General features: G+C 46.6%; 4 protein-coding genes and 2 long non-coding RNA genes across 22 annotated transcripts in view; 3 read left to right on the top strand and 3 right to left on the bottom strand.

The window, feature by feature from the left end:
• Positions 1 to 440: 440 nt before the first annotated feature.
• On the top strand, positions 441 to 8262 carry LOC120955970 (uncharacterized). Its single transcript, XM_040377257.2, has 2 exons — positions 441 to 982; positions 6193 to 8262. Exons 1-2 carry the CDS (start codon positions 752 to 754, stop codon positions 8092 to 8094), a joined length of 2133 nt encoding a protein of 710 aa, XP_040233191.2. The 5' UTR covers positions 441 to 751; the 3' UTR covers positions 8095 to 8262.
• Positions 2541 to 6186, bottom strand: LOC125907401 (uncharacterized). Its single transcript, XR_007452614.1, has 2 exons — positions 3075 to 6186; positions 2541 to 2992 (listed from the first exon to the last, which is right to left on the bottom strand). It is a non-coding gene; the product is annotated as an uncharacterized LOC125907401 (long non-coding RNA).
• Positions 8263 to 8307: 45 nt separating the features above from the next.
• Positions 8308 to 13436, bottom strand: LOC120955969 (centrosomal protein of 131 kDa). Its single transcript, XM_040377256.2, has 6 exons — positions 12781 to 13436; positions 10406 to 12662; positions 10057 to 10333; positions 8904 to 9980; positions 8541 to 8834; positions 8308 to 8448 (listed from the first exon to the last, which is right to left on the bottom strand). The coding sequence occupies exons 1-6, from the start codon at positions 12805 to 12807 to the stop codon at positions 8316 to 8318; spliced, it is 4065 nt and encodes a 1354-aa protein (XP_040233190.2). The 5' UTR covers positions 12808 to 13436; the 3' UTR covers positions 8308 to 8315.
• Positions 13437 to 14591: 1155 nt separating this feature from the next.
• On the top strand, positions 14592 to 20111 carry LOC120956684 (signal recognition particle receptor FtsY). 3 transcript variants are annotated; one of them, XM_040378356.2, is made up of 5 exons: positions 14592 to 14970; positions 16048 to 16059; positions 18487 to 18728; positions 18838 to 19014; positions 19097 to 20111. In XM_040378356.2, the coding sequence occupies exons 1-5, from the start codon at positions 14952 to 14954 to the stop codon at positions 19181 to 19183; spliced, it is 537 nt and encodes a 178-aa protein (XP_040234290.1). In that variant the 5' UTR covers positions 14592 to 14951; the 3' UTR covers positions 19184 to 20111. The 3 variants fall into 3 exon arrangements, with proteins under 3 accessions (XP_040234290.1, XP_040234288.1, XP_040234289.1); XM_040378354.2 differs by having other exon boundaries at positions 14595 to 14970; positions 18805 to 19014; XM_040378355.2 differs by lacking the exon at positions 16048 to 16059 and having other exon boundaries at positions 14597 to 14970; positions 18805 to 19014.
• Positions 19390 to 21927, bottom strand: LOC125907402 (uncharacterized). The gene is made up of 2 exons (XR_007452615.1): positions 20880 to 21927; positions 19390 to 20734 (listed from the first exon to the last, which is right to left on the bottom strand). It is a non-coding gene; the product is annotated as an uncharacterized LOC125907402 (long non-coding RNA).
• Positions 21928 to 22058: 131 nt separating this feature from the next.
• The window catches only part of LOC120954918 (plasma membrane calcium-transporting ATPase 1), a 65803-nt gene continuing 60390 nt past the window's right edge, over positions 22059 to 27471 (top strand). For 10 of the 15 annotated variants that reach the window (XM_040375252.2, XM_040375261.2, XM_040375260.2 and 7 more), the window contains exon 1: positions 26519 to 26656. The gene's annotated coding sequence lies outside the window, so the exon portion shown is untranslated. Of the gene's footprint in view, positions 22192 to 25884; positions 25906 to 26518; positions 26657 to 26676; positions 26849 to 26990; positions 27010 to 27471 lie in introns of those variants that run through there. The other 5 variants (XM_040375250.2, XM_040375242.2, XM_040375245.2 and 2 more) reach the window with 4 other exon arrangements.

Genomic DNA, 27471 nt, shown 5'->3' with positions numbered 1-27471 from the left:
GCCAGGTGATAGTAGGTGGAGCATTTTAACCGATCTGCAAGACTGGCCAGAGACTGTGTACGAAAACACAACAAGACATGGAATGTTAAGCATGCTGCCCCGTGCACAGCCACTAGAAATTGTAAGCAGATAAAACAACATCACTGCGGTGCAAAAACAAGGGCGAAGAGAACTAAACAGTGTGATAAACATACGCAGCGGACAGCCATAAAGCAAAGCTCCTCACCCTCTTTTCTCCGTCGTTCGAACTGCTTCGAAATCGAAAATCGGAACCCACCCACCCCTTACGCTGATAAGATAAGGGCGCTTATCTTAACGCGAATCCAATCTGCAAAGGGGAAAGAGTGCTAGTGTTAGTGGCTGTATGTAGTAGTAGAGGTAGTACCAGTTGTCATCGATTTCAGCGCTGGAAAGTACACGCACCACATCGGGGCAGTGGCGCGTTTAGTATCCAGACAGTGGCGGGACGGGTTAGTCGTCTCACGTCAAAGGTACCTTTGCTGTGCTGTGCGCGCTCGCACTTCAACCCGATATTGAACAGTCTGGGGGAAGGGTGTTAAGATATCTGGTGCCCTTGGAAAGGGGCTAATAGAGGGTGTGTTTGTGTGTGACGTGGACATTCCTGTGAGACTTCCGCGTGAGAGGGTTAAGACCTTAGTGCAGTGCAGTAAGGTTCAAGTGCTGTGTGGCATAGGTGATCGTAATTTTGAAGTGATCTTGCAGACTGTCATAGTTAAAGTGTGGTGCGACCATGACTCCACCACCGCCGCCACCTCCACCAACACCGGGAGCTACGGTGCCGATCGCTCCACCAGTTGCACCCAACTTCACCGCATCCGTACCGGGGCCGCCGAAAGGTACACCGGTCGGCAATGGTGGCGATCATACCGATCAGCTGATGGCTGCCATTCGTAACGGGATCAATCTGAAGCCGGCCAAAACAAACGATCGCAGTACGGCCGCATTCATCAAGCAAGCTAACGTAAGTTTAGGGCACTGTAGTAACTAGAGTGGAAAGCTTAAAGGGTAGATCACTTATGATTCACATTCCCTAACACTGCTGCTTTAATCATCGAACTGCTCAATAGAGGGCGCACACGAGGTACGTGACACTCTCGAACCGGTGCAAACGGTTATCATCTCGTGCACGTTGTTCAGCTTAACTTCATATCCCTTCACACTTTGGGTCGTGGAATCGCTTTATTTTTTCTTCTCTCGATCACGTTTAATCGAGAGCTAGTTTCTGTTTGCACGTGTACGCTTTCGTTGGGAGGGAAATGGAAAGATTGTTTTCATACTTTTAACAACAACTTTGGGCTCCATCAAAGGGGGAAGAGCGATAAAACGATAATAAATAAATACAGCCCAGGGTTGTTTTGGAAGGTGTAAATTTGCAGCGCCCAACCAAACCTACCAATTCAATGTTTGAGGAGATTTCCTTTTTGGGGCTTAATTTTTGGCGGCCTGTTTTTATGACTTTTGTTTCACTTTGGCAAAAAACTTTAGCTTTACCACGTCCGATTTCTCGTTGGATGGCAAATTCCCCTTCGCTTTGTGTATTTGTGTGTGTGTGTGCGCGTTTGTTGTTTGAACAGTCGCGGATACGCTTACAATTTTTATTGCAACGATGCGCTTTCGTGATAAAATGCTAATAATCTTCCGACCGGACCTGAGAAAATCCTCTTCCACAATCCCTTACGGGGTGAGGCTTCTTTTTTATTCTTTTTTCATTATCATTCGGCGCGGGCTGACGTCAACCGACTCGGATGCTCATCGCTTTGGTGGTGAGGTTAACTGGTTAGGGTGGACCGGAGCTGACGGAGGCTTTGTTTTGGAGCAACTTCCATGTGTACACAAGCAACCCCGGGGCAGGTTCGTCACTGTTGTCTTTAGAATGCATTATTAAGTGGGTTCTGGTTGATGTAGACTGAAAGTGTGTGTGTGTTTGTGTTTGTGCGCATGTATCGCGTCCCCCGGGCCAAGGATTGTCAATTCTCAACGCATGAACGCTAGAGGATCTCTCATGAAGATATTGCGTTCTATAACTTCAAGGTACTGAAGTCAATCCGTAGACCTCCTGTACCAGATATTTTTTTTTATTCGTTATAATAATATTAATAATGCATTTATATCTTATCTGGAAGATATTTGCCTATGGACGATAGCACTTAATGTCACTTATCCTGATCGATTGTACTAAAAAATACTTCTATTCAGCACTGTCCAGAGTGTTTGAGATGATTAAGGCATATCTAATCAAAGTCTCTATAATCTTAATGATGATGTATTTATCATATGTCCTGAGCCAAACGGTTCAATCGAGGAATCTTCTCCAACTCAATTACAGATAAACCGTAGAACTTTACTTCCGACTTTACAAATAGTTTTACATGAAAGTTCTTCTCATTGATCCACATATACATAGAGGACATACATTATGTAGACGTTGTTCAAAGCCTCTTCATCAAATATGTTTAATTATTATTCTAGACATGCTTATTGGGAACTTAATCTTGCTCGTAGTAACAAAAACTGTACAATATGTATTGCAATAAACTTGTTTATTCCATCAATTTTTCGCGGAACACGTCTGTTTACACTACGGAGCACAAGTGGTCCGTGAACCATAGGGTGAAGGTAACTGCTCTAAAGGATACGTAGAGTATGTAAGATCTAGAGCCATTTATACTTTAGGATTTCTACCGCTAGTGATCAGTCCGAACATGTAAGTGCAAATTGGACAAAGGATAAGAAAATTCTTCTCAAAGAGAATGAACAATTATGTAACGTATCTTTCTAAAGCATCTAAGACAGTAAGTTTGTACACAGCAGACAATTCCTGGCTTTAAAAAAAAACTTAAACAAAATAGTTAAGAATACGTTGGATCATCAGGCATATGAGGAGGATAAAGGACAGCCATGAACCGAGCTACACCGAGAATGGTTGCCAACCTGGCCATGTTAGCACGACGTCCTCAACCGTGAGCGACTCCTGTACCAAGGGAAGAAGAAGTAGAAACGTAACGGCACATACACCTCGGTCTTATGATTTTACGACGGTCAAATTCCTTTACCTTGCTTGGTGTGGGGGCGCTGTATTTTGCTCTTATTATTGTTTGAGGAATTCCGTCTTATCGTGCGCTGGCGGCTTGTTTTAAAAGCACCAACCCGATAAGGAGAGTTGCGCACGGGGCAAATTATAGATCGCTACCATTCACACAAGGTTGAACCTCCCATTAAATACTACTCTGCTGCGGTGATCTGTGAAGATGATGTCTGTTTGCAAAACATAACCAAGTATTCCCCCTTCCAGGCCTCAATTAGCTGCTCGCAATAGTTCCAGCGAATCTCTCGCAACGTGTGATGTCGTGAGATTAAAGTCACTTAGTACCCTGAGACACGACAATAGGTTTAGATTGGTCTAGATTAGCAAGCTGTTAGCATTACAGGTGTTGAAGTGGATCCAATGTGGAGGCGCGAAAATGAAAGTTTCCCACTTGAAACTGTGAACCGAGTTCCCATCCGCTCCGACGGTGGTGGACCATCCCGCCGTCGCGAAACCGACGCTTGCAACAATGCACCGAACCGTGGGGCTACCGTGGGAAAACAAAACGGGCACCGGGGCATGGGGATGGGCGTGGTGGGCATGGGAATCTAGCGTCGCTACTGCTTGCATTACATGCAAAATGTAACATTGTGTTGGGGCCAACAACGATGCACGCAACGCCGGCGTCCGGCGGGGTAGGAATTGCACGTGCAAAACAAAGAAAGCAATGGTCCGATTTAAGGCGGTTTCCGGAAGCGGTGGCGTTGAATGGGCAGAGGTCCGCCTCCGAAGGCCAGCTCATGCAACTCGATTGCATCTGCTTTCCTGGCTGTTGTCGTGAATGAAGAGCTTTCGTACGGTGGGGCTGCCTTTTGTTTTGCGATGGCCATCTCTGGCCTGGGTTTCTAATCTGCCGCTGGGTCACAATCGATGGTAATGGAATCGTTTCGTTACCTTTGTCTACGGGATTGAGATGCTGTAAGCTGCTGGTACCTTAAGAGGACAATGATCATTTGTGTCTGAGAGGTAATGGAGCAGCTTTTATAATGCGGAAGATTTCTTCGAGTCATGAATAATATTAATATTATAGATTTAATGATTTTACAATGAAACGTACTTTGCGGTTATTGTTACCTTGTACATTTTTATTGCTACGTTTATTACCCGGTGTCAGAAGCCTCCAGTGGTGTAATGGTATATGCATACAAAATCCCACAAAGCTGGATACGGTTCGATTCCCATTTGGACCGTGCTCTCATACACAGAACGTACAAGTGCGTGGCCATAAAAACTTTACATAGAGCTTCAAACCCATTAAGGTTTGTTGTATCGACCATCGACCTGGGAAAGACCCACAACGCGACAGACGAAAAAGGGGCGTCCAAAGGCTTATGTGTGTGTTATGTGTGTCGTGTCCAACCTTCCTTCCCCCAAATTGGCTCCGAAAATGCATGATTTTTTTTGCAATAATGATCGATTAATCGCAAATTTCGGACACAATCAGCGCGCAAATATATAGCTTAACACCGACAAATCCTACCCAGCAGTAGTAACTGCGGCACCGCAATGACGCACGCCAACTTACGCAAGGGTGTGTGTGTATGTGTATTTATGTGTGCAGTTGTTGAGAGTGGGGTAGCCGACAAATCATCTTCAATTAGTAACGGCCAGAAATCGAACATTGTCACCTTGTAGATAAAGCCGATCGAAATGGACTGATAAAATGCCATTCAGCACACCGCCACACACATATCTAAGTGTGCCCAGCGGTACAGCACAAGCCAAATGTAGAGGAGTGTAAAAGCAGAGCAAAAGCTCTGGCGATGGCTGTTCAAAGTACGGCTTGGGTTTCTGCAACTGTTTCTCAATGAAATAAATGGTTTCAAGTTGGTTGGTAAGTGGGTAAAAGTGAATCATCCTCATACCGTGTTGATTGTTCTTTTAAGTCTCGCTAACCGACGGGCTTGTTCGACTTGTGTTGTATCGTTCATTACGCCAGTGCAGTTGTGGCGCATTCGTTTGCACAGCTTGACTAATTTAGTACACATGCCGCTGGCGGGTATTGATGACAAATGGTGCGTTCTATGTGATGGCCTAGAACGTGTTATTTCGGTGTGAATGTGTTTTACAATTCTAACGAGCAGAGGAAATAGCGTAGCATGAAGTCACCAATGCTTCAATGAAATCAGCTGTTTCAAGCCATTCTGAGAATGGTTGAAATTTTGAAGAAAATATTCAAAGTGTTTGGAAGTATGCATTTCATTTTGAATGAATGGTAAGACTGAATTAAATCATGTTGGTATTAACTGATAAAATGGCGAATATACGATGAATTAATAAACAAGTGAAGGAATGGAACGGGTGTAGGATGAATTCCTAAGTGGATCACGGTGCGTGCTAAAATAAGAATAGAAAGCCCGTAGGCTGTCATGACAGCTTAAATCGTAAGCCATAGCACAAGTAGCAGTATTTAGAAGCCACTTCAAATACATCAATCATCCTCGCAAGTGTATAAAATGTACACAAATTCCTGTGGACATTGATAAATTAAAGCAAATTATGGCCCTAAGCGACCACTCCTGCTAAAGTGTGTAGTGGGAGAGCGTGAGAGAATTTTTTTTTATTCAGGAGGGACGGTTTTGCCGTATTGCTTATGCATGAGAGAAGTTAAAGGAACATAAAATTAAATAATCGTAAGAGCCCGTTCTGTCTAGTTATTGCTAGATTTGGATGGGATCATTACTATTTTAGAATAAGGATATATTTAGGAACAATTCAAATTTGGGATCAAGAGAGTATCGTGATGTGTTCCTAGACTGTAGTAGGTTCGAACTCAATTCCTGGACCTCGAACCTCGTAGAGAAAAATAGCTTCATGATCAGTGATCGTGATGATGGCAAACTTTGCGACCGAAAGAGCCAGGTGAAGAGCCAAATAGCTAAACCAAGCAAAGAGCCGCATGCGGCTCGCAAGCCGTACTTTGCCGATCGCTGGTCTACAAGATCAGTGCTAGATCAATTCGCCTGTGAGATGTCTGGCTTGCAGTTTATCATATCTCCAATGCGTTACGCAGCCCTAATAATTATAAAAATAATTTGAAAAATAAAGCAACAATTCATTTACACATTGTTTTTTCACTATTTTAGGGTGTACTTGATGATAATGACGAACCTGCGCCATCCGTTCTGTACGACAAATCTACCTCCATAGACGAGATGAAGGATGCGCTGCAGGCCGAGCTACGCAACACACTTAAGCGTAAGATCAAAAAGCAAGATCTCGAGGAAGGCGACTGTCGGAAGAATGAGGAAATTGAACGATCGATCGAACTTACGCGCAATGAGGTACAGCTGAAACTGAACGGTCCATCTCCAACGCCCGATATGCCCAAGGTTGACAATCCATTGAAAACGATCGTTGATCTCGTCGACAAGGAGCGTGGCATTGCTCCGGTGAAGCAACCGAGCCCAGTACTGGGTGTACAGAAGAAAGCTGTCTCAGTACCATCTACACCGACAGTACAGCCAGTTGTCAACGGAACTTCCACACTGCGGAAAGTGTCGGCAACGCAACTCCCGAATCACAATGGAACAACGACTGTTATTCAAATTCAAAATGCACCGTCACGGAACGTTGCTACAGCGGCAGTTTCCACGCCAGTCACAAAACCAGCGATCACGTCGATGAATGGTACCTCCGTTAAACCAGTCAATGGTGAGGTAAAAGAGCAACAAAGTCCAACACCAGTTCCGGTCTGTAAAGTGATCTCAAACGGGTCTTCTACTGCGGCTAGTCCACAAGGTTCTCTCTTAACAGCCAGCGTAACGTCTAAAGCTGGTGCTAGTCAAACGGATTCGCCGATAAAGGTAACTCCTGGACGTATTAATGTGGCCCCGTCTAGTCCTGCAAAGCTGGCAAATGGAAGTATTCCGACGGGTAGTTCTGTGTCGAACGGAATTGCATTCAAAATTAACAGCTTCCAACCGAAATCACCTCCAACAAGCTCTACAAATCAAGATCCTGCTAAGATAACGAACGGAAATTCCTACTCAAACACGCTTCCAAGGGCAAATGGAGTATCGGCTTCGAAGGCCACTCCCAAAACATCGACCGGAGCCATTCCGACTACGTACACTAGCACCGTAAAAGTGTCCATCGGAAGTTTTGGAGATAGTTTGCGTGGAGCCAGCGGTAATCCAAATGCGGGACTACGAAACGGCAATCCTACCAAGTCCTACGAACCACTTACCATCGATACGACATCGAACGGGGGAGCAAGCACCGCCAATTCGTCGCCAACCACTCCGAAAGAACTGCTGTCGCCACAGGTACGAAGTGGTGCCGCTTCGATACGGCCGTCACAGATTCGAACCCTTACCAAGGCGGGCAGTGTCGTCAGTCACACGGACATCCTGGAGACGGCCAAACCGGTCAACAAGCTGCCTGTAACGTTGGTCGAACCGGCCCCCGTACTGACTGCTGCTGCTGCCGTATCACCCCCACCGAAGGTGCCCATCGCCAACAACACGGCGCCTCTTCCTTCACCATCACCCGCCAAAGTGGAGCGTACTCCGTTGTTTGAGAAGGCTAACAAAGAGCCACCGAAAAGTTCATTGAATCGGTGGGCTGACAGTAGTAGTAGTAGTGGCAATAGTTCAGTTTCCGGCGGTACAGCACGCAAACTGTTGCTCACACACGGACGACCCAACTTTACGATCAAACGATCCAACTCACGGCAAGGGTTCGATGTGGATGTGGCAGATTCGAAAACCGATTCCGCTAAGCCGGTCTTTCGCATTCTAACAGACTTGGAGAAGATGGAACAGCAGGCAGATGAGGGTAACCAAACCGTAGTGACCGGTCCATCGCAACAAGCGTACGTTTCCTTTGCGAAGGATCTTGCGAACGCGCCAAACAACCATCCGGATGTAGTAGTGGTAACGAAAACCAGCTCGAGTACGGCCCCGACCGATCCGTTCCTAGCGAACCTGAAGGACATTAAGATTGACATTAGCGAGATGAAGATAGTGAATGCGAAAAATTCGTAGATTATTGAAGACATTTTTAGAGACAATTGACAACCCTGGGACTTGTAGGTTAGACATAGGACGGAAAAAGAAGAATTTTTCAATAGCGTTGTTAAGGTAAACTGTACACAATGTTTCGTCTAATGTTATTACATATAAAATAAATAAATATTCCAAATCGTAAACATACACCAAGCCCTACTAAATGCGATGGAATCTACTCAGTTTTTGTCGGATGTATCCTATTTTGTACAGTAATCCATACGCTGCTGTCGTATGATCGCGTCCTGCTTCAAGCAACGTTCCTTCAGCCCGGCAATCTCCTTCTGAAGGGCCGCTATAGTGTTGTCCTTCTTTTCAATTGCCTGTTGCACTCTAGAATACGGATTTGGATAGAGGATTTGTTTTTAAATCATTAGCAATCATTAGCATGATTTTTCAGCAAAGTTGTCCACTAAAGCACATACCTGAAATAGATCCGTTCTATCTCCCGTTCCCGCTCGCGCTGCATGTTCGCCATATCCTTCTGCACCTCCCGGCGTGCCTCATCGCGCATCGTTTCCTTCTCCTGTAGTAAATCATCGCACAGCTTCTTGGCGTGATTGAGCTGTATTTCGGTCTGCTTGGCCGTCGCCTTCATGTTCTGCAGTGTTGCCTCCGCCTCAGCCAGCTTAACGCGCGCATCCTGATACTTTTGCTTCATCAGTGCTTCGGAAGCTTCCGCTTCCTTCTGCTCCACTTCATGCTTTTCTTTTAGGCGACTAAAACATCAAACAGAAATTGAAAGTAAAAATATACGTTATCGCTCATCTTCAGACGTCTATCATTACCTCATTTTGGCATCAAATTCCTGTTGATATTTTTGCGTTTCCGCATCGACCTTCGCCACGATGCGATCGATTTGCTGATCCCGTTCCGTGCGGCATTGTGACCGGATCTCGTTTTCCCGCTGCTCCAGTTCCAGCTTCGACTTCCGCTCGTGCTCCCGCTTCCAGATGGCAAAGTCGGACTCGTACTGCTTCTGCAGCTTCTCCAGCTCGTCCTGATGCTTCGCCTCCCTTTGCTTCAGCATCTGCACGTACTCTTTCTGGGCAAAGTCGAGATTTTTCGTATTTTCGCGCTTTAGATCCTCCAGCTGGGAATCGGCGTACTGCGCCTTGCGGGCTGCCTCCTTCTGGAGCCTTTCCTTTTCCAGATCGAACTCGCTGAGCAGGTGCTGTCGCTGCTGCTCGAAGATGTTGCGCTCCTCGGTTACCTGTCGATCGAACCGTTCTAGTAACGCTTGCCGTTCGCGCTCCAGCGTAGATTCCCGCTCCTTCACCAGCCCTTGCCGTACGTCGGCCTCCTTCTGTTCGTACTGTAGCTTCAGCTCCTCGAGCGCACACATCATCTCGTCCTTATGCTGGCGCTTTAGCTCGCCGATTTCTTTCTGGTGCGTTGCCGTCATCTTGTTTATCTCCAGCTCTAGCCCCTTCACGGTAAGCTCTTTGATCTTTTTCGTGTTTTCCCGCACCCACTTCTCGCGGCGAATCTTCTCGGCGGCCAGGGCCGTGTCGCGGGCACGCTCCAGCTCCGTCTTGAGCCGATGCTCCCAGCTTTGGTTTTGCGAGTCGAGCCGCCGGGTTAGCTGCGTTACCTTGTCACACAGCCCCGACTTATCCTTGATCAGCTGATCGATAAACTCCTGATGCCGACCGATGATGTCTTCGTAGTGCTTTTTCTGCTCCTTCAGCTTCCCCTGCAGGGCACACTTTTCCGAGCGAATTGCTTTCGCCTTGTCCGCCCGCACCGTGGCGATGTGGTTTTTGGACAGCTGCATCGCGTTGCTTAGTTCGTTGGCGCGCAGCGACAGTTTGATCACTCGCCGAGCTAGCTGATGCGGTGGAAGCTCTAGCAGGTCGTTCATTCTGTTTAGTCCATAGAAGAAAGAGCAAAGGTTTTGTTAGCTATAAATGAATTATTTTCTGGCAGAGGTACGCTCACTTCGGTATGGCTTCAATATAGTCCGGTTCGGCAGCAAAATCCAGCTCGGAGCGGTCCGACTCTGAGGGTAGCACACCCGCAGAACCGGCAGCTCCTTTGAATGCACTCTTCTCACACTTCAGCTCGACCTGATCGAGGTAAGAGAAAAGGTCCTTTACCTTGCCTTTGGCCGGTTGGTCCGACGGTTCACCCTCACAGCCGGAGCTGACCTGCGAATCGGTGCAGTCCAATATGTTGCTCAATCTGTACTCCACTTCATTCTTGAGTGCTTGGAAATCTGAACCGCGAGAAATAGGGAAAACCTCGATTAGTTAGAACGCATACAAATTGGGAAAAAGCCCAGACCTACCTGACTTTTGTTTGGCACTTCCACTTACGATCGAATCATCGTCATAGTTCGACTGAACGCTACTACCGACCTCCTCCGGCTGTTCCAATCGCGCCCTCGGCACACTCTCAAAGCTAACACCATAGCCCGTAGGTCCATCGGTAGATTCCGGCATCCCCAAGGTAGAACCACCCTCAGTAACAGTACACTTCCGCTGCTCCTCTCCAGCTACATCGTCTAGCACAGGTCCATCTGGTACGGCCGGGAACGTATCCTCATTACATGACATCCAGCTCACCACCTTATCCATGTGAAACTCGGATATGTTGCTCTCCTCTCGGCACAGACCTGCCGAGAACTTGCCCGAACCAGCACTCCCCCCGTTCGAGCCCGTTCCGACGCTGTTGTTTTGCTTTTTCGCATTACGCAAAATGGACTTGTGCGCATCGGCTGACTTTGGCTTCTCCTTGCTGCCTTTCTTCAACAACAGTGAGTTCTTCGAATGTCCCGATTTGCTTCCGGTAGTGCTGCTGCTACCACTTCCACTTGCCAAACTGCTCGCACTGGCGCTCACAATGTTCTGTTCCTTCACCTTGAAGTAATTCTTGATCACTGGATTCGAGCTACTATCTAGCCGGTTCTTTTCCGTGTTTGAAGACTTCGCCTTGCCGGACGGTAGTACGACCCCCGATGCGAACTGTTTGTCCTTTGGGGCACTTTTCGTACATTCGTTGTTCAAGTTGTGCTGGATCGTATCCTCCTTTTCGTCCATCGATCCGCCCAGGCCGGGTAAGCTGAGTCGGTTCGGCTGTCGTCTCGCTGGCGATTGCTCGGTGATTATTTCATTGATACACTCATAGTACTCATTGATGATGTTCTTCTCCAGCAGCGCGCCACGGCAGGCAGACGGACGGTCCAGTTCAGCATCCGTGTCCTCGGTCGTGCTCTCGATCGCTTTCGTGGATACTGAGTTGACGAACAGATCTTCGGGCGTGTCGGAGGGTGTAAAACACTTCGGATCGTACGGTTTCGATGGTACCGAAACATCTCCCACGGAAATACGCAGCTCCATGTCGTGGCGTCGGTTAAGATCCGCTATCTCCTTCTTGTACTCTTCAATGATTTTGTTCGACTCTCGCACATCACAAACGGGCGATGGGGAGGAACCCGTTCCTAATGTTGCCCTACGGATTTCCAAGGTAGACTTGGCCGTATCGTCACATTTCGTCTCATAGCCCGAGCTGGCTGTAAGATCTTCCTCAAACTTCACACTACCAAATCTCACCGACACTTCCTCCATCAAGGAATCTTCCTGAAACAGCCGCTCGTCGTACATCGCGCTGCTGGAGGAGAATGGTTTCTTACTGTTCGTGTCTTTCGTCTTGCTCGGTTGCTCCGATTTCGCTTCCTTGGTGCTGGTGGCGAACTCATTCTCCTCGAAATCACTGTAATCGATCTCGTACGGTTCGTTGGAGCTGAACGAAACCCTTCCGGGAAGATCAATCTTACGGGACTGTGAAGACTTTTCCGGCGATGTGTTGTTCTTCTTCGCACCGCCGCAGGAGCTAATTTCGATCGCTTTCCGGTTGAGTGGTAATGCGACCATAGGCAGCGGTGGAGATCGTTTCTTTTCCTCGCGGGTACTTCCACCCGCCCCCTTTCCCCTCCAGATGCCTTCCAATTCGGCCTCGTTGTTTGACTCCTGCGTGTCATCCATCTCGTCCATCGTGCTGTCCGCTTCGTCTCGATCGGGATCTTCCTCCTCGGTACTGTCGCGTCTCCTTCGGCGACGATCGACGTTAGTCTTCTGTTTGCTTCGTTTAGTAGCAGTCCCGCTTCCCGTACGCTTCCGCGGTCTGGTGTTCGCCACCGGTCGTGTACTACTCTCTATTGCTTGCGTTTGCGATCGCTTGTGCTGGCGTATGCGTTCTGCGCTACTACAGGACGAGCCACGTGTTGATGTCGGTGGCACAGACCTGGCTAGTGTTCGCGATTCCCAGTACCGTGGAATCGGTTCGGCCAGTAGGCTTTTCAGTAACAGGCTGGATGAGGATGTACTGCGCTGGTGAAACGGTGACGTTGCTTGGTGGGGTATGTCCACTGTACTTCCGTTTGAAGATGGCCGCTTCCGGTAGTGGTACTGCGTGCTGTCTGCCGACAGTGGACGCCTTGGGTGCGGTCCGGCCGCCGAGCAGGGTCGGGTAGGGTGTTGCAAAGCGGACCCTGGCCGCTCTCGGTATTGGTTTGTGGTGGTCTTCTCGCGCGTTGCTAGGCTAATCTGTCAGCGAGTGAAAAGATGGGGGGGGGGCGTGTCACATCAAATGTCACTTTCGAATCTTCAAGCCCTGACCTACCCTGTGGTTGGGGAGTAAACGGTAAACTACACTGAAACTTACCTGCGAACCATACAAACTCAATTCCATACTGCTGCAGCAAAACCTTCACTACGCTTTTTCACAAACAAGCATTGTTTTGAAGGAAGTTTTCACTCATGAAATTCACAATTTCTTTCCACGATTTTGCAGGACGCACCATACGCTTCAAGACTGCTACAAAACTTCAAATGTTTTGTTGTTGAATAAGTGTAAATATGGCAACCGTTAGCTATGGCAAGAAACCGCTGCCAATGGCAACCAGGACACAGGGCGACAAGGGACGCGTTGCCATGGAGCCTAGGGGAAGGCAAAACAAACAGAAAAGCAAAGATGCAGCGAGACCACGTGCTCGGGAGTGCACCTGAGTGGTGGAGGCGCTCTTTAATGTTATTGTTGATCGCGAGTAGATGTAGGGCAACGACACAATCTAGAGGAATTCACGCATGTGACGCAATTTACAGTGCTGTATAGGATTGTGGCAATTCATGTGTGAGCTTGTAATAGATTTTATTACCGAAATATGAATGTCGCTCAATAGGAGGAAATAACTCAACTTAGTCATGACGAAGTTCAAGCAACTCAATGTTTTAAAATGATTTTTTTTGTATATATTTTATCTGTAAAATTAATAATATCTTATACACATAGTTTTATATGAGTAGTTTATTTCATAGATTTATTAACAATAATTTGGCAGTTTCAATACCTGTGGATAATTGAATAAAATAATGAAAATGAAGCCTAAATTTTTGTTTGATTACACCTAACATTTTATTAATTCGAGTATAAACTACACATGAATTTAGAGTACCACCAGGGCGGTTAAACGCCTGAAACTATGCAATATGAAAAAATAGATTTTAATGTTTATTAGTCATGGAAATATTTAAGAATAGCTTCAGATCACTATTAAAATAGTTACAACCGAATGAAATTAAATATCTAAAGCACACAAACTCCTAAGTGCAATACTGTTTAAAGCCGGGCAAAGTATTTGTATTTGTTGTTTTGTTTAAATAAAATAAGATGGATTGGCAGTGTTCATATTTAAAAAAATAATAAAAGTAAATTGCTAAATAAAAGTAAATTGATTCTACAACATGTCATAAAATATGTCATAAAATATCGCAATCGACCGCAAACCAGAGCGTTACCTAACCATACGAGAGAAGTAAAACCTGGCTAAATTGAGAGAGGAACGTGAGAATGAGAAGGAAAACTGCGGCGCTGAGAGGAAACCAGAAGGCTGTCGTATACACCAACCGCTGCATGCAAATAAATGCGCAATAGAAATTGTTTTGAATTACTTGACTTAAAAATCAACACTCCTTTTTATTCATTCAATAATTATTAAACTCTGTAGTGGAAATAAATAAATGAAACAAACTAAAGAAATGGGACGTGAGTTAGGCCAAGACTGAAATTTCGCTTGATGGAAGGAATGTATGCTAGCGCCATCTATCGAGGACTAGCCGTAACATAGGAATAGTGTTCTTCTTTGCTTTCAATGGATTTTAAATCACGATTTGAGTACAGAAAAAATGTTTAAAAAATATTGCAATTATAAAACGTAGAGAATAACAATTTTATTATCCCACTAGAGAGCGATATAACTTTAAGATTATTTAAAATCATTTTTCTTTGCCAGCAATGTTATTTCTAAACGATGCAAAGGGAAATGGGTGGGGGTGGGGGAGGGGTTGAAACTGAGAGAGAACGTGTAAACAACAACATTCCCCCATTCCATCCAACCATCCAACCAATCTTCTCAGAGAGCGTATTTCCGTATATGTTCGTTGCTGCCTGCTACAAACACGCCTCGTGCGCATTTGCCAAGAGAAACATCGACCAGGCGCATTATTTCGTTGACATAGCTCGCGTAGTGAAGACGTACATTGTCCCGGCGACAGAGAGCTCCCGTGTGTTACTTCCACCATCCCTTCGTCTCCCCACCATCCCCGGAAAGCGAAACCAGTTCCGGTAGAATAACGACGAACCTGCAACCTGCATCTCCAACCCGTTTCCGTGCTTCTTCCTTGACTTCTGGTGCACTTTTAGAAATTCGGGCAGCTGTTTGAGCTGTGCATTGCGCGTGTGTGTGTTTGCCCATCCAACCAGGCACAGTTCAAGGCCAACCGTTTTCCACTTGATTTTTCCTCCGAAACGACGCTAACCAGCGAAGCGGCCAAAAGATGTTCAGTGGAATCACTGGTAAGTAGTTACGAACGAACAAGGAAGGAAGACAGTGAAAGGGTGAATTCTGTTTAAGGGTGCATTGCTGAAAAAGACTCCAATATGGAGATGAAAATAGTTACATCCATCCCGCTAAACCGCACCTTCGCGCAAACGTGCGCGTGAAACCGCATCACCTCCACAATTCCATTCCAGTTGACTATTACGCATCAAGTTTTATCCCTCCTCACGCATCACCCTTACACGGCAGTGAGCACAGACATTCGAATGCTTTAGTTCTAGTCCACACCCCTTCCCAGTCAACGCACGAACATTCTCAAACGTTCTTGCTCTTCTGCTGCTGCCGCGTCCTTCATGCAGAAGGAAGCACCATTTGCATGTTTTGTCACCACACAGGTTTCATTATCAACAAAAAAAGACACTTAATGTTCCCGTAGCATTTGAATTTTAATCGGTTTTGATTACGTTTTTTGTTTGTTTTTTGGAGGTAATTCTTGCCTCGTCTTCTCTCCAGACCCATAACAGTGGTTGGGGTTGTTTTGTGTTGTTTTCCTTTTTTATTATTCGTTTGCCCTCCCTCTTTCCGATCCCGGTCGGAGACATATGATGCGCCAGTGTGGCGCGTCCGATCGGAATTCCAATCATGCGCGGCTTCGTTCGCCGTTACGGTTGGGAGGAAAAGATGCGCTGTTCCCTCCAGTCCCTCGCCCACCCATGCACCCATCCACCCATCTTCGCAGCGGGTCAAGCAGTTTCGTGGCCCCCCCACATTGGTTGGTGGGCGCTACCATTTGTTTTGGCCTTTGGGGTGCCCCTCACCGTAATGAAGTAATTGTGTTCGAAGAAGCAGTGGTCCCCGCTATAATTTGATTAAATCGTGTTCTAATTTATTTAGATTTCTCGTACAAGCCGTTATCAAGGTGTAGAAGAATGTCTTCGTTTTCGTTCTTTTTTTCGTAGATTTTCTGTAAACATGTTTTGTTTGTAATTTGTTTTGATTTGAAAAGATCACGTGCACAACACATGATCAGTAACCAATGTATGTGTATTTATAATATTTTAAAACCATTCCTTCCCCTTTACTGGACGCTGCAGGTGGAGCAAAGTGTAAGTGTACTCTCACTATGGCTTATCGTTTAAAAAATCTCTTTTACGCTGAGGTCAAAGAGTCTACAGACGGTGTGACCTAACCAGGGTATCAAGGAGAAACTGTAGTAGACTGATCGATAAAAGTGTAAGGTCCGTCGTCGCATCAACAGCAGTGCGCCAGTGGAATGCGCTGGAATGCGATGACGAATGATAAATGGTTACATTAAATTGTGCAGACATTAGGTCTGCGGTACTGATTCATCTGCAGAACCAGCCCCAAGCTTAGCCGTGTTCACCGTCTGCTTCAAATGACATTGAATACTAATGTAGGAGGAGGGTATGAATTAGTTTTAAACGATTTAAACGACGATGACGTAATATGGAAAACGATTTCTCTGAAACACCGTTTTTTATGATAGTTATTGAAGTCCCAGGGAGCATTCCAACGTTTGTAGTTCACCCATTTCTATGCACTCTAATCGTCTGTGGATCGAAATGAACGGCAATAAACGTTCCACACGTTAGAGAGAAAGAGCAAACCGAGACCAAAACCGGCACGTTTCACAAATTAAGATACAATCGGGCAAACGAATGAGGCTAAAACAATTCACCAACACCACAGCCCGTGTCACACATCATTCTGTGCTTTATAATAGTGGTTGTTGATGTTGGATGGAGGTCACCCACCATCGCGGTTTTTAAAAATCCGTTCATCAACAAAAGAGGAGCCCGAGGTGACATCAACATTCCTTTTCCTTCTCGACTTTGCCATTCTCGTTCGACCGGTAAAGGACACTGCGGATATTGAGCAAAACATACATCTTCCGGTGTAGACATCGAGCAAATCGCCGGCACTATAAGGCGAACATTGCTCTACTTGCAAAGGTGATGCATTTTATCACAATCTTGCAACTGCAAATGCATTTTATCGCATTTCTTTCAAGCAAACATTGCATACACCCCTTCTAGCAGCAGGGTTTTGTTGATCCAATATAATCCGCGAGTGTGCGGATGGGCACAGCTTGATGAGGCAGATGATTTCTTGGTTTAAAAATAGCTCTTCTGCTGTATCTTCTGGTTGCGGCGAGAATCGAGAAAATCACTTCCGAGATACGCGGGAGCGAAAGACGGAGATTTCGGAACAGTTCGTAACATCTGAGGAAGGTCGCAGAAAAGCTAGAGTAAAAAATATAGAACTACATTAAACATTTATCGCCCTCTAAAACCACAAGAACACCAGCACACCAGGGGCTAGCGGTGGATGGAGAAAATCTTACGACGTTGAAGTGCTTTTTGCTCTGGAACAGTTTAAAGAGGGTAGCAGTAGCAGTTTACAACCATTTTTTAGCTCCTAACGTGCATTCGCGTAACCACAAAAAGGAGAGTCAGCAGTAGTACCGCCGAGCGATCGATTTCAATTTTGCCCCGCTTGCATGACATCATCGGATGAGCGGGGGTCGGTCGTGTTGCTGCTTACGGCAACACCACCACAGCGGATTCGACCAAAAACGGTAACTCGGTTTTGCTCGATGATTGGAGTGTTTTGATATTGTACAATTAATTTTTGTATAAAAAAGGTTTGAGATCCCAAGAAATAAGTGTAATTTTGTACATTTTTTCATAACAATCGAAACGATATGCCAATGTAAATTTAAAGAACCCACTACCGTACTGTATCGATCGTACCGGACCTTGCCCTACAGATCGATACAGTGACTTGGCCTGGATACTTTTGGAAGCATTTGACGGACGGACGGTCACGCACCGAGAACGTGTTTTGGATGAAATTAATTCAAAATCAAAAACTAAATCCCCATTTGAACACGCGGCCCATAAGTTTTGAAAGCCAATCGACACCAAAACCAGACCTCCCCCACAATGTAATAGTACCATCTCTCATCTGTGCCATCTCAAAAAACATCATACACTCACACTCAAGTATTATGATACGTTTGAATGATCCCCGGTGCTGGTCGGTGTGGTCGTCGCAGCAATGTTCAACATTCTCGCTGCTCTGACCTTGGCTGCGCGCCGGCGGTCTGTGTCTCTCACCGCGGTGGAGGCCTCCCCACCGATGACATCAGCCCTCGGGCACGGATGGGAGAGACTAACAGCACACGGTCCCGTGGCATGCCACACCGTGCATGTATCTGACTAGCATCAACTTAATGCTAGTGGTATGAAATGTGATGCAAAAAAAGGAACAAGAAAATGAGAAACATTTTAAATCACTCACTGTACTGTGGTGTCGATCATCACACATACGTCTGATCGATCGGGCGCGTTTTGTAAACATGGAAATATTGAAGCCCGAACGGCGGTTACTCATGGCGACAATCAAGCAAGCTGGTGGCGTTGTTTGGGTTCCTTTTAAAGTGCTAACAATCACATCGTGTTCTTATCGATCGCTTCTTTCCCTTTCCCACTTTCCAAAACGCTAATTAGCCTCGTTGAAGAACCTCGGCAGCAAGGCCGAAGGGCTGTTCGATAAGAAGAAGAAGGAGGCGCAAGATCTGGCCAACGAGAAGGTACAGGCCGCCAGCAGCATGGCCGAGGAGCAGGCGAAGAAAACGCAAGAATCCTTCAGCAAGACCAAATCCGACGCGGAAGCATTGGCATCGTCGGCTGCAGGAGAGATTGATGCCACCAAGCAGCAGGCTGCAGCTGCTGCTGAGACAACGTCGCAGGTATGTGTCGTTTGTTGTTCTGTAGTTATGGAAATAAAAATGAATAAATTGCTTTTTCTTTACGATCTCTCCACAGGCGGCCGGAACGTTGATGGACCATGCCAAACAGGCGGCCGAAAATGCCATCGCCCAGAGCGCCGTCGCCGTGGAGCAAGCCGTCGAGGAGCAGATGAAGGTGGCCGAACAGAAGGTGGACGAGGGTATGAAGCGGGCCAGCGAAGAGGTCGACCGGAAGCTACAGGAAGCGAACCGTGTGGCCGATGAGAAGCGGGGCGAACTGGAGCAGGTAGGAAAAGGGTGCAGAGAACCCGTTTTCGAGAGTTGCTCAGTTCTAGGAACTCATCAATTCCGTTTATCGATCCTTACAGAAAGTGAACGATGTTGCCACGAAGGCCCAGGAATCGGCTACCGCCAGTGCTGCCGGGCTGCTGGGCAAGCTGAACCTGGGCAAGTAAGCCGTGCCGTAACGAAGGTCGATGGCCAGAATCTCCAAGCATGCAACAAGATATGAGAGTGATGATGCTTCTGCACCAGGCGAACGGGAAGAGTAATGCCGCTTTCGCTGTCGTGTCCTAGTCGGTGTGCACAGTACACGCTTCGCGGTTTCGCCATCTCGAAATGCCCGTGCAACGTGATGATATTAAGCTTTTCGTTTGGAAGATTTTGTATTTTTTGTTTGTTCTTCTTTACAACTATAATTAATGTACAATTAGCATGCTGCAGCACCGGATGTCTAGAAGATGAAGTCACACAAATAACAGTTGCGATCACGCGTTCGCTGTGAATATTGCTGCCTCGTACAAACAAACCACATATATACCAATGAAAATGATTGCCTTACGCCGATGCCGAGGGGGGATCCGATAACCGTTCAACCGGAAATGGTAAAACTCCCCGCATTGGTGCTGCACAAGAACAATAGAACCGGAATGCCCAACGGCACAACAAATAGCAAAGCAACGTTATGCCTAATATGTGATGCCTTATCGTGCCGCGTTGAATGTTTGCTTGATGGCTACAAAAATACAGCATCATGTCACAATCATTCTACTACTACTCGATGCAGTACAGCAGCCAGTGTATTAGGTGTAGGCACTGCAGCAATGCAGCACTTTCTGAATAGTTTTCCACCAATCGATGTCGGTGTGCAACAATTTTAATGAAGCAAAAAGAAAGTAGAGTTTAACGTTTAACAGTTTAGTTTGTAAGTTCGCTCGAGAAGCAAAGCAAACAAATATCATTTCGGTGTGCATAAATTCGACCGATTTCAATTTGGTTCAAAACATTTTTCCCTTATTTTTTGTGTGTAACAACCTCCAAAGATTGATGGAAATTGCTTTTTATACTGTAGTGGCAAATAAATAGATCGATATACAAACCAAATCTGGAGCTTTCTTTTGCGAATATTGTAGTTATTTTTAAAGACTGTTGACCAATTGCGAATTCTTGTTGGCAAGGCACTGGGGAAATAATCCACGAAAAAATCCTATTTTGAAATTGAAAATAACGTGCGTTTATGTTTAGCACGCGTGAAATAAATGGGCTACTTTCGCGCACAAGATTTTGAACGCTGATGCACTATGGGTGGTTAAAACAAAAGAGCGAGTAAAATGTTCTACTTATTGGCCCCTGCCAGACACACAAAAAAAACTTTCTATTGCTGTCCTTTTCTTGCTATGTGTTTCGACAAGTTTCATCTTATCATGACCTATATAGCCTTCTAATTTTTTGAGCAAAAATCTATCCCAAGTGTCACACATCAACACGCATACAACATCTACAGTAGACTGTCGTAGGTAATGATTCAACCCAAGTTGTTCTGGGTTTGCTTTGATATCACCGTGATATCCCTTGCTGTGTCCAGTTGGAGCTTGGTAGTAGTAATGGGTAATCCGGAGCGGAGTCATGGATCAACTCCGACTCCGGTGCGCAAAATATGACTCCCCAAGTGCCACAAATCCACTAAACGACCACTAAACGGCTTCTAAACGACTCAAGTTCTCTACCTAAACGGAATATAGAAAGACTTTGTTTAGCAGACGGCAAACGACTCATGCATTCTAAAAATAGCGAAAAAGATGGTGGCGCCCCAAGTGCCACAAATCCACTAAACGACCACTAAACGGCTTCGAAACGACTCAAGCACTGTACCTAAACGGAATATAGAAAGACTTCGTTTAGCAGACGGCAAACGACTCATGTATTCTAAAAATAGCAACAAAAAAAAGCTGGTGGCGCCATCTGTTTGTGGGATACCCAACCAGTTGAGCTTCCTCGCTTGGAGGAGAGCTTTCTCGTTTCCTCTGTACTGTTGTATGGTTTCGCATTGAAGTTATGCATCGCTAGAACTAGAACGGCGATGCGATTGTTTAAATACTAAACTCCAACCGAAACCATCAGCACTGAAGCAAGTGAGATTTGAGTAATGGTCGTTGGTGTTGATATCCACGTATCTGACCACACGACCATTCATATAGATTTTTGCTCAGAAAGTTATAAGGCTATATAGGTCATGATAAGATGAAACTTGTCGAAACACATTTCAAGAAAAGGATAGCAATATAATGATGAGTTGTAATACGCCATCTATTGATCAAAACAATGAAGCTGTGGAGCTTTCATTTTTTTCTATGGATATTCAATTTTCCAGTCGTTTAAGCTTAATCTGTGGCGCTTGGGTCCGACTCCGGATCATAGCCGAATTTGATTCCGGATCAGTTTGGATCGATCCGGATCGATCCGGATCGATCCGGATCAGTCCGGATCAGTCCGGATCAGTCCGGATCGATCCGTATCAGTCCAGATCGATCCGGATCAGTCTGGAACAATTTCCCTTTTGATCGAATGTTAAACATTATATCAAAAGTTTAAAACTGTTATATTCAGTGAGAGTCGAATTAAATAATCAATTAAGTGACTAAAACTACCCTTTACTTACAAAATTTTACAAAAATAAGTGATATTTTGGTTAAAAATCACGAGATTCGACTTACGTGGAAATTCGCGGTATTTTGCAGCCATTTTGGGATTTCGATCCATTATGCGTGTATCTCGGGGATCGCCCGTGTGTTGAAACGATGGTTAAATCGTAGTGAGACGAGCTCAAAACAAATTACGGGAACTAACCAATAAATTGTAGAGACCCCGTAACGGGTTTCAAAGTTCAAATTTAAAAGTCGACCAATTCAAACTAGACGGCAGGACCATTGCACGCCCATTGTGCCGGATGACAGCTGTCAAACGGGTTTGCTTCGACCGCGGCTGCACATAAATATGCAATGACAATACATTCGAAGAAAATATAGCCGAACCGCTACCCGCTTATCCGCTTCGACGGGCGATCTTGGACAGGTCGGAATTCCGACGACGGCAGGAGCGTCTAACAAATTGCAAACAATTGCCCCCGGGTTAGCCGTACAGCGGATTTGTGCGAAAAAGAAAGGATAAGCTTGCGGAAATTTCGGTAAGTAACAGAGTGTGTGTCTGTGCTTTTTTCCGTTTTTGGACATCGGTTTCCGCTTTGCCCATACACGTTTCATGGTTCTCCCCCGAGGGTGTCGGTGCGATCATTGATTTTTCATCCTGGTATGTGTAGGTGTAGTGTGCGAAATGAAAGTTGTGCGTGTGTTACCCGGGGGAGGATAGGTTAAGGTTTCTGCTACGACCGACAAATTGAAAGGCACAAAACGCTTTCCCGTCGTGTGATTTCTGCATTGGAGTGGGATTTAAAACTCAGGTGCAAATTTTCCTAGGGACGATCTCTCAACCCAATGGAGAAAGCGGTGTGTATGTATGTTCAGCTATGTTTGTGTGTAGGTGTGTGTGTGCACCGGGCGTTCATCTTTTTCGCGTGTTGGGGCCATCAGTGTGCGTAGCGAAGGAATTTTTTTCTTTGGTTTGTTAAAAGTTACACACTCCACCGAAGTGCCGTGAAAGAATACGTGTGTGGAAGCATGCGGCGTGTGTGCGTGCTATCGATCGATTTCAATCGCCCAGGTGGCCATTAAAATCGCTTCCAAACGTCGCGCGCGCCCGATAATGCATCACCTTCGTGTGCTGACGGACGTGGACGGTGTGTCCAAACTAAAGGTGACTGACGCGAGGAAGCTAGTGTGCGAGAAAGGTCGATTGTTTGATCTGTGTGTGTGCGTGCGTGTGAGTGGATGTGTGCATATAGCAAAATCCATCCCCAAGCGCGGCCTACTGTGCCCGATTTCCGCGGGTACTCGGAGGCAATCTCGCGCATCGCCGCGCAGGTGATAAGGGCCAAGCCGTGCGGGTAAGAGGTGCCATGGTTCGGTTTTGTTTACATCCTTGAAGGCTTACACTTTCCTTTCCACCGTTGCAAGCGCAAGCGAGTGTGCGGACGTTTGGCAAAGCTCACCTCCGACCGCCTCCCCCGGGGGTTGATTTATGGTGCACATTAGCAGCGGCGACCTGGATGCAATTGCTCTGCTACCCGATAAGAACGACGTGTGCCTAGGAGAAAGCCCGAGCAAGCCTGAGAGACGCGCCGTCACAATGGTGACAGGTAAACACACACATACACACAAAGAGCGTGTGGCTGCGGCTCCGGCGGCATCGTAGTTGTCCTCGACCAGACCGGGCTTTTTTGCAGTACCCCCGTCCACCCGACGGACACGCTCTTACCAGCCGTAACGACATCCGGGTGGCAGCCTCAATTAGTGATGAAACGGGGGCCTGGGCGTCATGTGGCCCCGAGGCGAGAGAGAGAGAGAGAGAGAGAGAGAGAGAGAGAGAGAGAGAGAGAGAGAGAGAGAGAGAGAGAGAGAGAGAGAGAGAGAGAGAGAGAGAGAGAGAGAGAGAGAGAGAGAGAGAGAGAGCGAGAGAGAAGGTGTTTGAAGCGCGTGCACCTGAGCGTGTGCGCGGGTGCATCATGCCGCACCGGAGACGTGTTTTTTGACTTCGCTTTTTTTTATTTGTTTTGTTTTAGCGAGAAGGCCATCGAGAAACGGGGGTGTAACATTTATGCTGTCCCCTGCCTAAATGCTTAAAGCCTCCGCACTGCCACGTAGAGAATGTTGCCGAAGGTCGCATCTAATTATTGCAACGGGGGGAAGCGTTTCGGCACCATTCACGCCGTTACGCTCCCTGCCGTGGAATGTGCTCCAAACACACAAAGGGGTCGAAAAGGAGTGGAATTTTAATCGAGTTTATTGTCCTATTTCAGTGTATTTTTTTGCGGAAACTAGAAGAAAATCCGCACCAGAAAACACCCGCACCGCCACAAACCGCGCACTGGCGGACAGAATGCGAAATGTGCGGAAACCGCTGCTAATTAGGCGTCCGGGGCGCCCGCAGCAACAACAACAGCATTGATTGGGCCCTTTTTTGTGCAAGGCTTTTTTCCATTCCATGAAGAAGGGCACCACAACAGGCACATCACCACCAGGCTGAAGGGTGGTCCTTTTACAGTTGAGGGCTATTTTTAGCAGAATCGAACCGAAGCAGAATGGTCGAAAAATAGGCTCTCCACCCACCTGCAACACCCACCCCCTTGTGTGTGTTAAATTATGAAAATTGATTAGCAGCTTCGCGGGGGGAACCGGGGGGCCACGACCGCTAAGGACACGGGGTGCTTTTGATTTGCACATGACAAAGCCAAAAAATCAATCTTCCATTTTCATTTATCCCCACGCTCTCATATGGCCGGTGCGGAATCATGCAAAAACTGCCCCACATCCCCTCCTCCAACCACATCCGGGATCATCGTCACTCCTCCTTCGCATTTTCCCACAGGCACGTTGCATAACAGCGAGCTCGAAATTGAATTTTCCACCTTTTTCGAGTCGCGAAAATCGATCGATCGCTCGTCCTGCCCGTCCACCGCCCGCCGGAGCACACCGTACGTATGTGTGCTCGTGTTGATTCGTGCTCGACCGGGGGGAGAGGGACAGGATAAATCGGTCGGATTCAGCACGGATCAGCACGGGAACGCACAACAGGAACAGGTCGGTTGAAGTAGATTCAGATTGTGTGCATGCATGGGTCCGTTCTCCTACAGACTCCCTGCGATCGAGCGTGGGGACGTTCACCTTCATCACGCTTTGCCCCCGCCCTCCCCTCCCCCATGGCTGTTGTGTTTGGTGCATCTGGCGTCTCGGAGTTTGGCGTTTTGGGCATGATGTGTGAAACGTTTTTCTAAATATAAACATTCGGACTGTGCCTCCGCTGGTGGTGGTGGTGAGCTCGAAGCTGCCGCTTGCTTCCCCATTGGAGGGGCTTCCCGGAGGAGGGAAAGGGAGGATGTTGCTATGAGAGTAGAGGTTTTCCTTCCTTTCCCCCCCGGTAGTATCGCCAATCGGGATGTTCCTCAGCCAGCCGTAGTCGAGCGTTGTTGGGCTAGCGTTGGACCGAGTGTCTGTGTGGAATAATTGGTCGGCTATGGGGATATAGAGGAAGATAGGAAACAAAAGTAGGGCATAAGCGGGGTCACACACATGCACACACACACAATGAGGACATGTGACCAATAATTCATGCTAACATTTTGATTCGACATTTGGAGACTGCAAATTGTTGTAATTTTGTTGGCAATTCTAGTCACAAAACAGATTTAAAATGTTTCAATTTTGCCGTTCATCCCAACCCGAGGCAGACTGGAAGGGATATTTCGGAATGTTAAGGAGTTTTACGTTTAAATAAATATCATTGTTGTCTACATCCTTTAATAGACCTCTTAGAAATAAATATTTAGAAAAAAAGGCTTTAAGAAAAACATACGAAAGTAACTGCTTAGATAAAAATCCGATAAATAGAATTGTACAGAGAGAAAAAAAAAAATGTTCCAGCCTTTGATTATTATAAATATGAAATTATTTACGTGCTCCACATTACCGATCACTATTTGTGCAACTATTTCTAGCTGCATGTTGATAAGATAGTTCGCCTATAGCTATCTAATCTACATTGCGCCCCTCATTCCAATACTTGATAAGAGGCTAAACGTATCAACTGATACGTCGCGTGATATTATAATTGCAAAGCAATTGCGCGAGATTGTGTCTGGTTCGTTTTGTAGGTTACGACCGCGTCAGTTCGTTAAATAATGCATTGTTTTGTGTTACATCATTTTTGGTGATATTTTTGTTTATTTTGTTCTTTAAAAAAAAGTCTGAATTTCTCTTTCTTTTAGGCGACCAAACACACGCGTTCGGTGAGTTCCACGGGCTTGTATTAATTGCGTGTGGGTTCCTTTTGGCACCGAGATCGGGTGAGGGCTTTTCGATAAACAAGGCTCACACAAGCTCATGGCCTACTGCGCTCACATCCACACCACACACAGCTGACTCACACGAGCTGAATCCATCGAATCGGGCTCTTCCCCGTGCTCTTGCTCTCACCGTCTCAGCCGGAAAAGCTCACGGGAAAATGTGTACCGCTTTTCCAGCAGCTCTTCAGCAAGTGCGCCCCCCTGTGAAACTATTTCTCACGCTTTTCCCTCCACATGCCACCGCTCTTTTGAGGAAGATTGAGTTGTTATTCCCCGTGCCCTCAGCACACATATTGCAGGGTACGCCGAGTGTGCTCTCCGTTCACCATCTGCACGCGAAACATCCATCGCGCTCTCCCAGCATGCATTGGAGCATTGAAAGTTCTCTTCGCAACCCTTACATTTTTGGGACTGACGGGGTTCTCTCTTGCTCGCTCACTCTCTCTATAGTATCGTACATATGGCCCAGTGCGCTCCCACCGAACACACAATAAGGTGTGGGGGCGGCGGTGCGGATTGCCCTTATGAAATTGGCCCCCGCGATGTGAGCGAAGTACCGCCTCGGGAGCACACTGTCAGTGCGAGAGCACACACGCTGCAAGTTCGCCGCAAGTGGTCGCGCGCTAGTCTCGCTTTCCGTGTGGTGTTGGTGCCTGTGTCTGCTTGAGTGTGTGGCAGTTTTCCGTTCTGCAAGGTGAAAATATCTAGATAGTTAGTGGCGCTCGCTCGGACAGGGGTGATTTTCGTGAGGCACCTTTCACCGATTGCTAATTAGCAGCAGGGAGCAGAAAAAGAACTCTTGCGTGTTGCGTGAAACACTAAATTCTATGCACACCTTCACACACACACACAAACACATACGAATGCCATATGCAGTGAAGCACAGGTGCGTTACACTGTGGGATGATCTTTATTGGTATCAATCGATTGGTCGACTCCTCCGAAGTGACACATCAGGTGAGCGAACAAGAAGAGCGAGGAAAAAACCGCTCAATAACCTATAATTTCTGTGACCCTGAAATATGGAATTAGAGTGTGTGTGTTTGTGTGAGTGTTTGAGAGTGTGGTCCATTTGGTAGTAGGAGAGGGGGAGGGGGGAGGAGAGAGGGAACGAGGAAAAGCTCTATAATAGCTAATGCATGGATGGATATGGTGTGACGATGATGATGATGGTGATGTGTTGGCAGTGGTTGAAAATTTTCGTCTAAAATCGATCAGATCGATCACATATACTACCGATGTGTGCGTGTGTGTGTGTTTGTGCGCGTGTGGGGAGGAAAAACGAATAGAAGAAAAATCGACGTTTTGGTTCGTGCCTGTGCTCCCCCGGTTGGTTGGTCGAGCGCAGCTCTGGGGGTCAGGCTAGGCGGACGGGTGGGGGGCGTACAACCAACCAATATTAGGCGACTATATTAAGAGCGCAACACAAGCATATAGCTGGTACGGCTGGTTCACATTAGACACAGCGCCGACAATCGAGCAGACCATAGTCACAGCCGTGGTGGAAAG

The sequence above is a fragment of the Anopheles coluzzii genome, chromosome 3 (genome assembly GCF_943734685.1).
Source record: "Anopheles coluzzii chromosome 3, AcolN3, whole genome shotgun sequence".
NCBI classification, from domain to species: Eukaryota; Metazoa; Arthropoda; class Insecta; order Diptera; family Culicidae; genus Anopheles; species Anopheles coluzzii.
The sequence above is the reverse complement of the archived record's forward strand: the minus strand, read 5'-3'. Positions and strand labels throughout refer to the sequence as shown.

Bases quoted from the DNA above. Each gene is read 5' to 3' on its own strand.
- LOC120955970 (XM_040377257.2), top strand. From the start codon at position 752: ATGACTCCACCACCGCCGCCACCTCCACCAACACCGGGAGCTACGGTG. The intron at 983-6,192 runs GTAAGTTTAGGG...TCACTATTTTAG, and splicing joins CATTCATCAAGCAAGCTAAC to GGTGTACTTGATGATAATGA.
- LOC120955969 (XM_040377256.2), bottom strand. From the start codon at position 12,807: ATGGAATTGAGTTTGTATGGTTCGCAG. The intron at 9,981-10,056 runs GTGAGCGTACCT...TGGACTAAACAG, and splicing joins TATATTGAAGCCATACCGAA to AATGAACGACCTGCTAGAGC. The intron at 8,449-8,540 runs GTATGTGCTTTA...TCCGTATTCTAG, and splicing joins ATAGAACGGATCTATTTCAG to AGTGCAACAGGCAATTGAAA.
- LOC120956684 (XM_040378354.2), top strand. The intron at 18,729-18,804 runs GTATGTGTCGTT...ATCTCTCCACAG, and splicing joins CTGCTGAGACAACGTCGCAG to GCGGCCGGAACGTTGATGGA. The intron at 19,015-19,096 runs GTAGGAAAAGGG...CGATCCTTACAG, and splicing joins AGCGGGGCGAACTGGAGCAG to AAAGTGAACGATGTTGCCAC.